This window comes from Heptranchias perlo, chromosome 18 (assembly GCF_035084215.1).
Source record: "Heptranchias perlo isolate sHepPer1 chromosome 18, sHepPer1.hap1, whole genome shotgun sequence".
In the NCBI taxonomy this organism is placed as follows: domain Eukaryota; kingdom Metazoa; phylum Chordata; class Chondrichthyes; order Hexanchiformes; family Hexanchidae; genus Heptranchias; species Heptranchias perlo.
The window spans coordinates 52,881,227-52,896,835 of NC_090342.1; the positions used below are offsets into that span (position 1 = coordinate 52,881,227).

A 15,609-nucleotide genomic window follows, 5' to 3' on the forward strand; every position below is an offset into this window, starting at 1 on the left:
GCAGCCAGTGAAACACAGCACAGGAAGGCAGGATGCTCGCTTTGTTTGGAGGCAGCTGGACCTCTGAACTGCGATGTCGGGCTGTTGGACTGTGGAAGGCGCCACAGCTAAGCCTGATCTCATCCTTAACTGACATCCCACACACCTGCTCGTTGCATCATTTGATAGTGGTCAGGAGCAGCAACCCAGACTGATTATTTCCCCCATTGCTCACCCAGGGACGTGGAAGCCAAGTGCAGTGCTGGACCCGCTGCCCAGTCTGAGATCACTTAATTCAGCACAGACTGGGTACCAAAACGGGGGTCTTCTGCCCTGTGAGACTTGGTGCCACACTGGGCAGTGCCTTCACCAATGAGGCCATTGGGGGAGCTGCCTTGTTTTGGAAAGGGTTCCTTTAATGTTTGATCGTAAGAAAAAAAATCACCACAGTTTATTTCATCGCTGATAATCAGTTATTAAAAACATAAGTGCCATAAAAATCTTAGTTAAAAAGTAAGGTGACGAGGACTACAAGTTTCATGGATTTTTACATTTTTATTTATTATTCTGTCACTTGCACAATGACAAAGGACAGAAGACAGCTCTGCTTCCTGCCAATGGACCATTTCTCTCAACAGTCATTGTGCCCATTGTGGTAAAGAGTGAAATCTGTTGTACAATGATTGGAAACAGCCCAACAGAGATGCAGGCCGTTCGACTATCCTCCAATGGTACCCTGAGCAGTCTCCAAGTGGTCCAACTGTCCTCCAATGGTGCTCCTAGTTGTTGAAATCCCCCAGTGGCTCTCCTAGCCATCCAACCGTCCTCCAATGGCTCTCCTAGCCATCCAACCGTCCTCCAATGGCTCTCCTAGCCATCCAACCGTCCTCCAATGGCTCTCCTAGCCATCCAACCGTCCTCCAATGGCTCTCCTAGCCATCCAACCGTCCTCCAATGGCTCTCCTAGCCATCCAACCGTCCTCCAATGGCTCTCCTAGCCATCCAACCGTCCTCCAATGGCTCTCCTAGCCATCCAACCGTCCTCCAATGGCTCTCCTAGCCATCCAACCGTCCTCCAATGGCTCTCCTAGCCATCCAACCGTCCTCCAATGGCTCTCCTAGCCATCCAACCGTCCTCCAATGGCTCTCCTAGCCATCCAACCGTCCTCCAATGGCTCTCCTAGCCATCCAACCGTCCTCCAATGGCTCTCCTAGCCATCCAACCATCCTCCAATGGCTTTCCTAGCCGTCCAACAATCCTCCAATGGCTTTCCTAGCCGTCCAACAATCCTCCAATGGTACTCTTAGCTGTCCAGCCATCCTCCAATGGCTTTCCTAGCCGTCCAACAATCCTCCAATGGTACTCTTAGCTGTCCAGCTGTCCTCCAATGGCTCTCCCAGCTGTCCAACCATCCTCCAATGGTACTCTTAGCTGTCGAACCATCCTCCAATGGTGCTTCTAGCTAGAGCAGAGTCCTTCAATGGTACGCCAATGAGTCAATAGTCTTCCAACAGTACTCTGAGCTGTTCAACAATCTGCCATTAGTAGTCCTAGCAGTTCAACTATTCTCCAATAGTCCTACTAGCAGTCTAGTGGTATCCCAAACAGTCCAATAGTTCTCCATTGGTACCCTGAGTAGTCCAGCAATCCTTCAATGGTACTCTGACTAGTCCACTAGACTTCCAATCTTACTCCAAACAGTTCAATTGTTCTGCAATGAATTTCTAAACAATTTAATGGTACTCCAAAAACCCCACGGCGACATAAATGGCCCAGTAATGTTCCAAAGGGTCTAATAATTGAAGCAGACCAATAGTGTATTAAACAGTCAAAAGAATCCCCTTCTTATACAATCCTGCAGCCGGTTCACTAGAATCCAATAGTGCTACAAATGGTTGAGTAATGTTAAGAACAGCCCAACAATTCAAGCATTCCAATGGCATTCCATACATTCCAAAGAATCCTCCAAATGTATTCCCAACAGTCCAACAATCCTCCACACTGTCCAATAATGTTCCAATGATACTCAAGCAGTCCAATGGTGCTACAAACAGTCCGACAGTCTTTCAGTGATTGTCCAGTCCAATACAACACTGTGCTCTGATCCAAGCAACCTGAGACGTATATAACCTAATAAGTAGTCTACAGTCCATTCAATGTTCTCTCCCTGAGGACAAAAAGTGTTAATGAAGGGTGTATTTATTTTTTTATACCTGAAAGTTACTGTCAGGTTATTCGTGGGACACCAAGAAATGTTGATTTTTTTGTCAGTCATCGTACTGGTTGGTTTCATCAATATTTAACCATTGTGGACAGGGTAGTGATTACATGACAAACTGTACATCATGGAATAATCTGACATACCTTGGCAGCTTCCGTTGTATGGCGACTGACAGTTTTCGATAAGAGTACACAAAAACTAAAACTTAAGACTTCTTTTCATGATAGACTTCAACATAAAGGAACCGAGATATTTCTAACGGTTTATGCGCACATCAACAGTCTGGAGCAGATTTAGTAGAGCTTGGGACACCAGTCATTGATACATTCAGAAACAGAAACTGGGCAGGGATTCACCCACACATGAGTACTGAATGAGAATTGGCCATATAGGCCATCAAACCCACTCCACTCCAACAGATCATGTACAATTTGCATTGTTAAGAATTCTCCCCTGATTTAATTGACTTCTTGAGGGAAATCATAAGATAGATTTGGATGAAGAAGGCCTTCAGCCTATTTGACCTTGTCCTTCCAAATATCAATCCTAGCATCTTCACATCGCAGCATCGATTTGTTTCTTGCATTAACCCAGTGTCCCGCCCTCAATCACCGTTCCTAGCAACCAGTCCCAGCTGTTGATCGCTCTACTTCTGGACATCTTGTCCTAAATTTGCCCAGGGCTCAATGAAATGAATCACTTCAAGTCTATGGAGAGACAGCAGAAATGTCACACTTTGGGGCAATCAAATGAATTTAACACCTCCATCTAGATTGCCCGACCGTGGCAAGTTACATCGTACAATTCTGCTCTTTTTGACTCCTCAACTCGACTCTGATTTGAACTTCAATGGAAGCTGAATGTCCTTCATGATTTCAATTTGACAGCTGCAAAAGACAGGAAATTTAGAAATACTCTGACATTAACAGTAAGGTTTAAAGAATTCAGCAGCTCCAACGAGTGTTGAGCACAGAAATCTTCCTCCTCAGATCCGTCAATGCTTAAGTCATTTAAGCAATTGTCACGTTTCATTAATTTGGTGAAAGGCCCAAGTTGGAAACTTTAGGTTTCCGGAATATACATTAACCCCCCACCACCACCACCCCTCCCAATCACGACAAACCTGCCATTCTTTGATTCCAATTCACTCCTCGTGAACTCAATATCACAAATGAACCCAATCTTCAGTGATGCTGGCACAGGGGATAGAACCTGTCCCTCTGCTATAGACAAGTTAAATAACATTTTACAAACCAAAGCAGGATCCTTGGGTAGAATCTGCTTTATTTCCTTTCACAGAAGTTGACGAACCACACTCCCATTTTATTTTTTTTCATATAATTGAAGCCTCAAAAACTCATGCTGGTAATTGGGAGGAGCACCATCTCTCGCCCAATTCAAGCCAAATCAGACTCTTGCTCCCTAAATTACACCTCCAACACAATCATAAGAGTCAAAACTGGGCTGCAAGCTTTCCTTTTGCCATTGGATTCACCCTCCCTCAACGCCCGCCCCCCCCGCCCCGCCCCGCCCCGCCTGATCCAAACCAAAAACAAGAGACTGAACCCTGTTGAATGTACAGACACTCTCAAGTTTTGGATGGAGCAGGATTTCGGATGCTCATCGCCGTCCAACAGCCTAAGAGCGTTGCCATTGCTTTTACAAGCAGAGGGCGGCAAGGCTGGCCCTGACCCTTGAACCTGCCTGAGGCAGCTGGGAAATCAGAGGAGTGCAGGAACCCCCTGGGATTAAGAATGGCAAAAGATGGTGAAGGAAAACCAATGTTGCAGTAGCTCATCAACGCTAGTTGCTAAGTTACACCAACCCAGGAACAGCACAGCTGTTACTGCTGGTCTCTCATACACCCTCCTACTCATGATTCTTTTGTGCGCGCTAGGCCTCAAGAACAAAGTGTTAAGCTCTTGAAGGGGGCGCACTCGAGGACGGAGCCCCGTCTGAACAATCAAGGAGCAATGTTGCAGCAGCTGTTGCGTCCAAGCCTGGGCCATCCCACCCTCCTATCTGAAAGAGGCTGCGTGGACATTGGTAACCCGCCTTAAGGGTGAGGCGATCAGACGGGGTGGGACGGTGGAGAGACCTTAAATAACAAACAGTAGGAATATCTTAACAGCGCCTTTGGAGGACTCAAGGTAAGTTCTTGTAAGTACAACTCTTCCAACCCAAATCCTGACAGTTGGCGGGTACACACGTAAATTTTGGTTTCGATTTTTGCACGATTCGCTGTACACAGCCCCCCATTTCACTCCTCGCAGTGTTTTAAGTGATGTCGGTCGAGGACTGTCTGAGGTCTCAGCTGTTGTTTTCGGCAGTCAGGTATTTGAGCGCCGCAAACCCATAGCGACGTGACATGTCCTGCTGGAACTCCTCCTTCAGTGTCTTCAGGCAAATCCGATATTGCTTGTTGGAACGGAATTTGGTGATATCGAAGCTGGGGGCGTGAGGCATGTGGATCATGTAAGCATTGGGGAGGACGATAAATTCATATTCCTGCAAAAACAGAGAGAGAGAGAGGCAGGTGGAGAGCACCCTGTTAGATATCCGCGTGCCGGTGCAGAAGACAGAAGTCGGAGCAGGAGCAAGCCTTTGCCTTAGTGGCAGCGTTCCCGCCTCTGAGTCAGAATGTGGAGGGTTTGAGCCCCATTGCAGACTGTCCCGGCGAGTGGATACTACAATAAGGTCTCTAAATACTGGGTCGACATCCAGTGGGGGACTCGCGTCCGGTTACAGTGACCACTGGCTCTGGGGTAGTATTCCCACCTCTGTGTCAGAAGAGTTGGGTTCGGGCCCCACTCCAGACAGCCCCCAGCGACCGGAGCGCCGGCTCTGAATACTGGGTTGGCGTCCAGCGGGGGTACTTGTGTTTGATGGCTGCGGGTGGCCCCTCTCCTGTCGTAAAGGGTGGGTGGGGCTCTTTAACCTTGGTTGCAGCCCACCTCGGAGAAAGTACTCCGAAGATTAAAAACAGTGAGGAAGGCAACGAGAAACCAGCTCAAGTGTGAGATTTGAGTTAGGACCGGTTCTAGCGTGGGACTCAACAGATGGATGGACAGAAGTCACTTGCTATGTTGGCCTTCAGGTCTCAGAAGTAAGCTTGTATTGCCAGGAATTCTGATAACAACAAGTCAGCCACCTCGTAAACCAATGATACACACTCAAAGCTCAGGAGTCTTTGCTCCTTTTACTCCCCCTCCTGTCCTGACCCCTGCTGGGGTGCAGTTCCTCGGCCAAGCAGCCATTCCTCACGTGGTGAAACCTCACAGCGTTGGCAGGCTATTTGGCCACGGAATGCATGACTGTCGAGGCAGATCCTGAGCTCACCTGACATTCATCTACATTTACAAGCGTCACCGGAGCGTGCCCAGCAGTAGGAACCCTGGGCGATTTATCCCCTTCTCTAGCACAGGGGTCTTGAAGCTAATTGTATGACCCCTAACACTACTATGGCACAGGCCAGGGCTGGAGCCTGGGGCCTTTCCTGCCTGCATGGCTCAACACCTCAGAGTGCGCTCTGTTTACCAATTGAATCATCGGCAGAGCTTCACAGAGGAGCTGTTCAATGTTAATGAAGTTATTTCCTCACAAAAGTTCTCTATTTTGGGAATTAAATTTCTTACTGAAGGTTAAAATTAAAGCCTGCCAGTTTTTATGAGGGCAAAGTGTTACATGTTTATATAACAGAGATTCTGCAACCTCGTTAGACCTTGATAACATCACAGAATTTAACAGGGACATCTCCAGGATTTCAATAAGGGAGAGGGGAGGTGACATTTTCATACTCAGCCCGTTTGGACAGTCAAAAAAAATATAGCAGCAGTACGATTACAGGTGGATGTAAAAGATCTCATGGCACTGTTTCAAGGAAGAGCAGGGGAGTTCTCCCCAGTGTCCTGGACAATATTTATCCCTCAGTCAACATCTCTGCAACAGATTGTCTGGTCATTTATTTCATTGGTGTTTGTGGGATCTTGCTGTGTGCAAATTGGTTGCCATGGTTCCTACATTACAACAGTGACTACACTTCAAAAGTACTTTAAGCACTGTAAGCCCTGAGGCCGTGGAAGGCGCTATATAAATGCAAGTTCTTTTTTTCTGCCCAAATTTGGACTGAGTCTAGAGGGAGCCTTGTGGGGCAGGAAGGCAATGAAAGATAGGAGGATGAATTCACCACCCTCTAACAGAGTTACATTCTCAGAAAGCTCACGCTCCTACAGAGCAAGACAGGCAATCTACCGTTTTATCTTAAAAGAGGAATCTCAACACCTTTGAGGTTTGTAACTTTAAGGTGAAATGTCAGGCTGAAACTGGTGGTGACAGCGATGGGAGCAATTTGAGATGGTGAATCAAACACCAAGCGTACTGGGCATTAGAGTGACTTTCTCCATTCCAAATTGCTTTCAATGTGATGAATAAAGGCAGCTGACAGTTCTGCTCTGAGGTTACATTGTTTGCCTATGGATCCCGGTACGAGACAAAACGCAGTACCTGCGCATCCAGCTCCATGACATGTGCCACTTTATTCCAGCCAAACCCGACGAACCTCCTGTCATACTCTGGGCAGTCACGCCTTACTACAACATAAGGCTCAAAGTCCGCCTCCCAATCCACGTGATAGGGGGTGGTGGCTGTCCGCCATTTGGCAAAGTTCGTTGGAGCGTGACCCTTGGTCCAAACGTGATACCTGCAGAACAGAATATGGGCAGTGAGTCCCAGGTGTTCTCTGTGGGGAATGTAGGAATTGCTCGATGAAATAAGACCACGGTCCACCCAGTTCACCTTCTACCATCCTATTAGTCACATGATACAATAATGGAGTTGTTGACTAATCATGGCAATCAATCTCTATCAATTAGTCTACAACAGACCCAGACATGAGGTGAGGGAAACTCCAGTGATGGAGAGCTTTGGGAACCAGAGGTCCAAAGTCACCTGTTTCTCCCAAACATGTTACACTCACCACATGTCATGTCTCAAGTTACTCATATACTGAATCCCAAAATGTTATTTTCTGAAAGAAATCTATCCAATTTGCATTTGAATAAATCGATACTAACTGCTTCCAGTGTCTCCCTAGGGAGCCTGTTCTATAGATTGACCACTCATTCACTGAAATATCTGCAAGTTATTGAGAGACTCAATTAGTAAATTTAGCACAGATATCAGCAAACACTTCTTGCTTGAAAAGAGATAAATATTTTGAATAATCGACACACAAATTAGTTGAAGCAAAAACACTGGTGTTTTTCAAAATGCAAGGAGATTCCTCGATCAACCGAATGCACTGTTATCATCCCGGGCTTTTCTTGCAACACAACCCATAATATGCACCACATCTAATTTGTGCCTGTGCTTTGCTCCCATTTTCCCCCATGGGAGATGGCGTGTCACTCTGGATTCCCCCCTTCCCTCCTGAGAGCACTGGCTGTTGCTGGGTTATGGCTCCGCAAGTATCAGCCTCTCCTCTGGCAGATCTCTGAGTGTGACCTTGGACAGTGACTGATGATGGTCTATTTGACTGCGGAGGCGTCGTAGCCAAACCTCACTTAGAAGTCCACACATTGGCCACTATCCAGCAGGGGTCACTGGGGCGTTACCAGGAACTGGGAGCCCGACTTGATGTTTCCCCTCCCGAGCTCAGAGGCACTGAGACCAATTGTAGCATCCCTGCTGATAGTCTAGCTGAAATCAAGTGTAACATATTTTAAATGCATGTGTATAAAAATCCATATTAACAAATTATATATGATTATTATACATGTGGACATATATGTGATATAGGTATAAAAATCCAACCTCCTCAGTCATTACCTAAAAGTGAAGAGCGTTCCCATGTCTAACATGGACAATAACTCCGCTTTAGATTTTGGAAAGGACAGGCGATAGCGGAGAGTCTCAAACGCTGGCACAATTAGAGCTTTCTTCGTGTTAGCCATATCAAGCTGGACAACAGACTTCCTGCAAGAGAAGGACACACAGAGTCTTCAGAACTGGAAACCATTGAGGAACGAATGATAATGTTCAGGGCACCGCATAAGAGAAGGGGAGGAGAGACAGATAGAGAGAAGACATGAAGAAAGTGAGTAGAAAAACAGAGGGAGAGAAAGAAAGAAATGCTTGCATTTATATAGCGCCTTTCACGGCTGCAGCATGTTCCAAAGCACTTTACAGCCAATGTGATGGAATACTCTCCACTTGCCAGGATGAGTGCAGCTCCAACAACACTCAAATGAAGCTCGACACCATCCAGGACAAAGCAGCCCGCTTGATTGGTGCCCCATCCACCACCCTAAACATTCACTCCCTTCACCACCGGCGCACTGTGGCTGCAGTGCGTACCATCCACAGGATGCACTGCAGCAACTCGCCAAGGCTTCTTCGACAGCACCTCCCAAACCTGCGACCTCTACAACCTAGAAGTACAAGGGCAGCAGGTACATGGGAACAACACCACCTGCACGTTCCCCTCCAAGTCACACACCATTCCGACTTGGAAATATATCACCGTTCCTTCATCGTCGCTGGGTCAAAATCATGGAACTCCCTTCCTAACAGCACTGTGGGAGAACCTTCACCATACGGACTGCAGCGGTTCAAGAAGGCGGCTCACCACCACCTTCTCAAGGGCAATTTAGGATGGGCAATAAATGCTGGCCTCGCCAGCGATGCCCACATCCCATGAATGAATAAAAAAAAGTATGAAACACGGCAGCTAATTTATGCACAGCAAGATCCCACAAACGGCAATGAGATAAATGACCAGATAATCTGTTTTAATAATGTTGGTTGAGAGATAAATATTGGCCAGGACACTGGGGAGAACTCCCCTGCTCCTCTTTGAATAGTATCATGGGATCTCTTACATCCACCTGAGAGGGCAGACGGAGCCTTGGTTTAACATCTCATACGAAAGATGGCACCTACGACAGTGCAGCACTCCCTCAGTACTCACAATGGAGTGCTGGCCTAGATTTTGTGCTCTCTGAAGTGGGACTCAAACCCACAACCTTCTGACAGAGGCAAGAGTGCAACCACTGAACCACAGCTGACTCCTAAGAAGGGAAGAGAAGGAACAAGAGAAGGAGAGAGGGAGGGGAGAATGGGGCAGAGGTGAGAGAGAGGGGATTGCAGGGAGGGGGGGTAAAGAGGGGGAAGAGACAGGGGAGATGGAGGGGGTGTCATAGAATAGGGGTAAGATGGAGGAGAGACGGGGACGAGACAGAGGGAGGGGATAAACGGATGGGGACGAGACAGAGGGAAAGAAACAAAGAGCAGAGAAGGGAAAAGAGAGGTGCAAAGGTTGAGGGACAAAGAAAGAGGACAAAGGGGTGGAGAGGAGGCCAGGAAGTGATCACATGGAAGATGGAGAGGGAGTGCAGAGAGGAGGATGGATCATGGGAGAAGGAGGGAGAAGGAGAAGGTAAGACAAGTGCAAGTAGACAACACATGCAGCACTGCCATTTCAATAGATGAGTGTGGGTCTGAACGTCAGTACTGTCTGTGAGGCCTTTTCCTGTCCCTAAAATTTCAGGAGGCCAGAAATAACTATTGGGAATGATAGCGGGCCAACTCAACACGTGTGTTAAATACTCCTCTGTCCACTACTTTAACTGAGACATTTAAAATTTTAAAAACAAGAGGACCGAGGAGCACCGGGCAAAACTGATAAGTAAATACTGCACCGCCAATAGTAATTTCTAGCCTATCTTATTAAATGTGAATGCGGCCAGCGGCTGCAGTACCGGCATATTCCTGCAGGTGATGCTGCTGGTCCACTGAACAGCACTGCTCTCGGAAGAATGTGACCACTGTTGCCAGGAGGGATGAGCAGGTCTCCCCTTGTATTCCAGGCCTGAGTGATTATTCCCTGGGGGAATTGCACGATGCGTGCAAGGGAACGAGGGGGTGGGTGGGGGTCATTTAAAATTCTACAGGTGTCTCGAAAGACTTTCCCTGTTTACACAATGAGAAAGGTCAAAACGTGCAGGGCTTCAGCAGGGTTTAAAACAGTAAACGGGAAGACGAGGAAAATCATCGGGTGCGGGGAGGGGAGAGGAGAAACAATGCTGAGCTAGGGTTTCAAACCCCAGAGAGAAAGAGAAGACTAAGGCAGGGAAAGAGTTCCACAGTTTGAGGCCCTGGGAAAGAGTGGGTTACAGCTGATGGACAGTGCGATGACTGCTGATATCAGTGCTGTGAGGATGCAGGGAGCAGGAGGTGTGTGTAGGTGGAGCTCAGGAGAAAGAACAGTCAGCAGGCAAAGATGACGTTAAATTCATTATTTTGGGCTGGAACTGAACACAGGTTACAGATTGAAAGGCTAGTGTTTGACCCACAGCGCGAACCTGTCCCCCCTTCTCTAATCAGCTTCCCTGTAGCTGAGTATTTATCTTGGGATTCCTCAAAATATCCCATTGAGACGCAGTTCCGCTAGAGAATTACATTTCAAATGTTGGCACCATTCAGCCCATTATTTGGCCAGCGTGTGCTAATATCGCCCGTCTCATAAGAACATAAGAAATAGGAGTAGGCCATACGGCCCCTCGAGCCTGCTCCGCCATTCAGTAAGATCATGGCTGATCTTTGACCTCAATTCCACTTTCCTGCCTGATCCCCAAATCCTTTAGAGTCCAAATATTTATCGATCTCAGCCTTGAATGTACTCAACGACTCAGCATCCACAGCCCTCTGGGGTAGAGAATTCCAAACATTCACCACCCTCTGAGAGAAGAAATTCCTCCTCATCTCAATCTAATTGGCCGACCCCTTATCCTGAGACTATGCCCCCTAGTTCTAGACTCTCCAGCCAGGGGAAACAACCTCTCAGTATCTACCCTGTCAAACCCTCTCAGAATCTTATATGTTTCAATGAGATCACCTCTCATTTTTCTAAACTCCAGAGAGCATAGGCCCATTCTACACAATCTCTCCTCATAGGACAACCCATTCAACCCAGGAATTAATCTAGTGAACCTTCGTTGCACCCCCTCTAAGGCAGGTACATCCTCCCTTAGATAAGGAGACCAAAACTGTACTCAGTACTCCAGGTGAGGAGTCACCAAAGCCTTGTACAACTGCACCAAGACTTCCTTACTCTTGTACTCCAACCCCATTGCAATAAAGGCCAACATATCATTTGCCTTCCGAATTGCTTGCTGTACCTGCATATTAACTTTCTGTGTTTCGTGTACAAGGACACCTAAATCCCTCTGAACACCAACATTTAATAGTTTCTCACCATTTAAAAAATATTGTTTTTCTATTCTTCCTAGCAAAGTGAATAACCTCATATTTAGAATCATAGAATCATAGAAGTTTACAACATGGAAACAGGCCCTTCGGCCCAACATGTCCATGTCGCCCAGTTTATACCACTAAGCTAGTCCCAATTGCCTGCACTTGGCCCATATCCCTCTATACCCATCTTACCCATGTAATTGTCCAAATGCTTTTTAAAAGACAAAATTGTACCCGCCTCTAGCAGCTCGTTCCAGACACTCACCACCCTTTGAGTGAAAAAATTGCCCCTCTGGACCCTTTTGTATCTCTCCCCTCTCACCTTAAATCTATGCCCCCTCGTTATAGACTCCCCTACCTTTGGGAAAAGATTTTGACTATCTACCTTATCTATGCCCCTTATTATTTTATAGACTTCTATACGATCACCCCTAAACCTCCTACTCTCCAAGGAAAAAAGTCTCAGTCTATCCAACCTCTCCCTGTAAGTCAAACCATCAAGTCCTGGTAGCATCCTAGTAAATCTTTTCTGCACTCTTTCTAGTTTAATAATATCCTTTCTATAATAGAGTGACCAGAACTGTACACAGTATTCCAAGTGTGGCCTTACTAATGTCTTGTACAACTTCAACAAGACATCCCAAATCCTGTATTCAATGTTCTGACCAATGAAACCAAGCATGCTGAATGCCTTCTTATACTCAATCTGCCACCTTCTTGCCCACTCACTTAACTTGTCTATATCCCTTTGCAGACTCTTTGTGTCCTCCTCACAGCTTACTTTCCCACCTAGCTTTGTATCGTCAGCAAACTTGGATACATTACACTCAGTCCCTTCATCTAAGTCATTAATATAGATTGTAAATAGCTGAGGCCCGAGCACCGATCCTTGTGGCACCCCACTAGTTACAGTCTGCCAACCTGAAAATGACCCGTTTATCCCTACTCTCTGTTTTCAGTCTGTTAACCAATCCTCTACCCATGAGCTCTTAGCTTGTGTAACAACCTTTTGTGTGACACCTTATCTAAAATCCAAATATACTACGTCCACTGGTTCCGCTTTATCTCCCCTGCTAGTTACATCCTCAAAAAATTCCAGTGGATTTGTCATACACGATATCCCTTTCATAAAATCATGTTGTCTCTGCCTAATCATATTATGATTTTCTAAATGCCCCGTTACTATGTCCTTAATAATGGATTCCACCATTTTCCCGACGACTGATGTCAGGCTAACTGGCCTGTAGTTCCCTGATTTTCTATCTCCCTCCTTTCCTGAATAGCGGTGCTAAATTTGCTACCTTCCAATCCACTGAGACCGTTCTAGAATCCAGGGAATTCTGAAAGATCAAAACCAATGCATCCACTATCTCTGCAGCCACCTCTTTTAGAACCCTAGGTTGCAGGTCATCAGATCCGAGGGATTTGTCGGCTTTTAGTCCCATTAATTTCTCCACCTCTGCCTCTGCCCATCTGCTGCTGAAACCCTCATCCATGCCTTTGTTACCTCCAAACTCAACTTTTCCAATGCTCTCCTGGCCGGCCTCTCACTTTTCACCCTGTGTAAACTGGAGCTCATCCAAAACTCTGTTACCTGTATCCTAACTTGCAACGATCCCGTTCCCCCATCACCCCTGTGCTCGCTGACCTACATTGGCTCCCAATCCGGCAACACCTCAATTTTAAAATTCACATCCTTGTGTTCAAATCTCTCCATTGGTTCACCCTTCCCTATCTCTGTGACCTCCTCCAGCCCTATAACCCTCCGAGATCCCTGTGCTCCTCCAATTCTAGCCTCTTGCGCATCCCCGATTTCCATCGCCCCACCATTGGTGGCCGTGCCTTCCGCTGTCTAGGCCCTGAGCTCTGGAATTCTCTCCATAAACCTCTCTGTCTCTCTACCTCTCTCTCCTCCATTAAGACGCTCCTTAAAATCTACCTCTTTGACCAAGCATTTGGTCACCTATCCTAATTCTGCAGCGAGTGACTCACCTCCTGACTCCCCAAAGCCTTTCCACTATCTACAAGACACAAGTCAGGAGTGTGATGGAACACAGTGTGTGCTGCTGAGAGTTCGGTGAGTGTGGGAGTTTAAGGGTTAATCTCTTTAAATCTAGTGCATATTGCTTCAACTGTTTAAGTTCAATTGCTTTCAACTGTGTAAGTTCAATTAAAAGTTTAAATTTTTAAGTTTCTGTCAGGCTTCAGCAGAAAGAGCTGCTGTAACAAGTTAATTGGTTAGCTAGATTAAACTGGTACTTGAAGGTGGAGCAGGCCTGACTCATCTGAGTCACAAACTGTAGAAATACAGAGGCCTGTCAGTGCGTACTGCATGGTGTGTGGCCTACACAGTGTGTGCTGCTGAGAGTTCGGTGCAGTGGGGGAAGGAGGTGCTGCTTTGCCTTGCTTTTCCTGACTTTTTCCCCAGAGCGGCAGTGTACCTGAGAGCAGAAGACTGAGATTGGGGAATAAAAGCAGCAGCAGACCTACAACAAGATACAACTACTGTGCGACGTCACAGGTGAGGCAGGAGAGTCCGAGAGGTGAGCACAGTATAAAAGGGGAGACCTAGAGCGGGAAGAGAGTCTGAGAGTCTAAGGCAAGTCATGGCAGCAGAGCTCGCACCTGTGATATGCTCCTCCTGCACTATGTGGGAAGTCATGGACACTACCAGTGTCCCTGGTGACCATGTGTGCAGGAAGTGTGTCCAGCTGCAGCTACTGGCTAACCACATTTTGGAGCTGGAGCTGCGGGTGGACTCACTGTGGAGCATCCGCGATGCTGAGACTATCATGGATAGCACGTTCAGTGAGGTGGTCACACCGCAGGTAAAGAATACGCAGGCAGAAAGGAAATGGGTGACCGCCAGGCAGAGTAAAAGGACTAGGCAGGTACAGCAGGAGTCCCCTGGGGCCATCTCCCTCTCAAACAGATATTCTGCTTTAGATACTGTTGGGGGAGATGGCTTATCAGGGGAAAGCAGCAAGAGCCAGGTTCGGGGCACCACGGGTGGCTCTGCTGCACAGGAGGGGAGGAAGAAGAGTGGCAGGGCTATAGTGATAGGGGATTCGATTGTAAGGGGAATAGACAGGCGTTTCTGCGGCCGCAAACGTGACTCCAGGTTGGTATGTTGCCTCCCTGGTGCTAGGGTCAAGGATGTCACGGAGCGGCTGCAGGGCATTCTGGAGGGGGAGGGTGAACAGCCAGTAGTCGTGGTCCATATTGGTACCAATGACATAGGTAAAAAAAGGGATGAGGTCCTGCAAGGTGAATTTAAGGAGTTAGGAGATAAAATAAAAAGCAGGACTTCAAAGGTAGTGATCTCAGGATTACTACCCGTGCCATGTGCTAGTGAGTATAGGAACAGGAGAATAGACAGGATGAATGCGTGGCTGCAGGGATGGTGTAGGAGGGAGGGATTTAGATTCCTGGGGCATTGGGACCGGTTCTGGGGAAGGTGGGACCTGTACAAGCGAGACGGGTTACACCCGAGCAGGACCGGGACCGATGTCCTCGCGGGGGTGTTTGCTAGTGCTGTTGGGGAAGGTTTGAACTAGAGTGGCAGGGGGATGGGAACCTGAGCGGGGAGTCAGAAGGGAATAAAGTTGAGAGCAGCAAGAGAGGGGAAGACCCAGGGGAAATCTACAATACAAATAGTACAAACAGTTGTTCAAGAACAAGTGAAAGGGAAAAGCGTAGAGCAGCGGAAAGAAAGTGTACTTTAGGCACGAGAGATAAAATAAAAACTAAAAGGTGCAAGGCAATTAACCCAGCATCAAAGCTGTGGCAGGGGGTTGGGAACCTGAGCAGGGAGACAGAGGAAAGCGTGTCAGGAAGGGACAGAAGGTATGGAGAAAAAGGTAAAGTGTTAAAAAAGGAAAAAGCAGGAACTAAGTGTCACAAAACATATTTGAAAGTTCTTTATCTGAATGCATGTAGCATTCGTAACAAAATGGACGAGTTAACGGCACAAATAACTACGTATGGGTATGATCTTGTGGAGTCTATTATTAAGGAGACAGTAGCGGAACATTTGGATAAACATAATTTAATAGGACAAAGTCAGCATGGTTTTACAAAGGGGAAGTCATGTCTGACAAATTTGCTTGAGTTCTTTGAGGACATAATGATAAAGGGGAACCAGTGGACGTAGTGT

At 47.0% G+C, this 15,609-nt stretch overlaps 1 protein-coding gene across 1 annotated transcript in view; it reads right to left on the reverse strand.

Annotated features, from left to right (window-relative positions):
• Positions 1-514: 514 nt before the first annotated feature.
• Positions 515-15,609, reverse strand: part of large1 (LARGE xylosyl- and glucuronyltransferase 1) — a 467,112-nt gene continuing 452,017 nt past the window's right edge. Inside the window, exons 13-15 of the mRNA XM_067999920.1 lie at positions 8,028-8,174; positions 6,705-6,900; positions 515-4,709 (exon numbers count right to left, since the gene is read on the reverse strand). Of these exons, the coding sequence (XP_067856021.1) occupies positions 4,512-4,709; positions 6,705-6,900; positions 8,028-8,174 (541 nt within the window). The 3' untranslated portion in view covers positions 515-4,511. The remainder of the gene's footprint in view (positions 4,710-6,704; positions 6,901-8,027; positions 8,175-15,609) is intronic.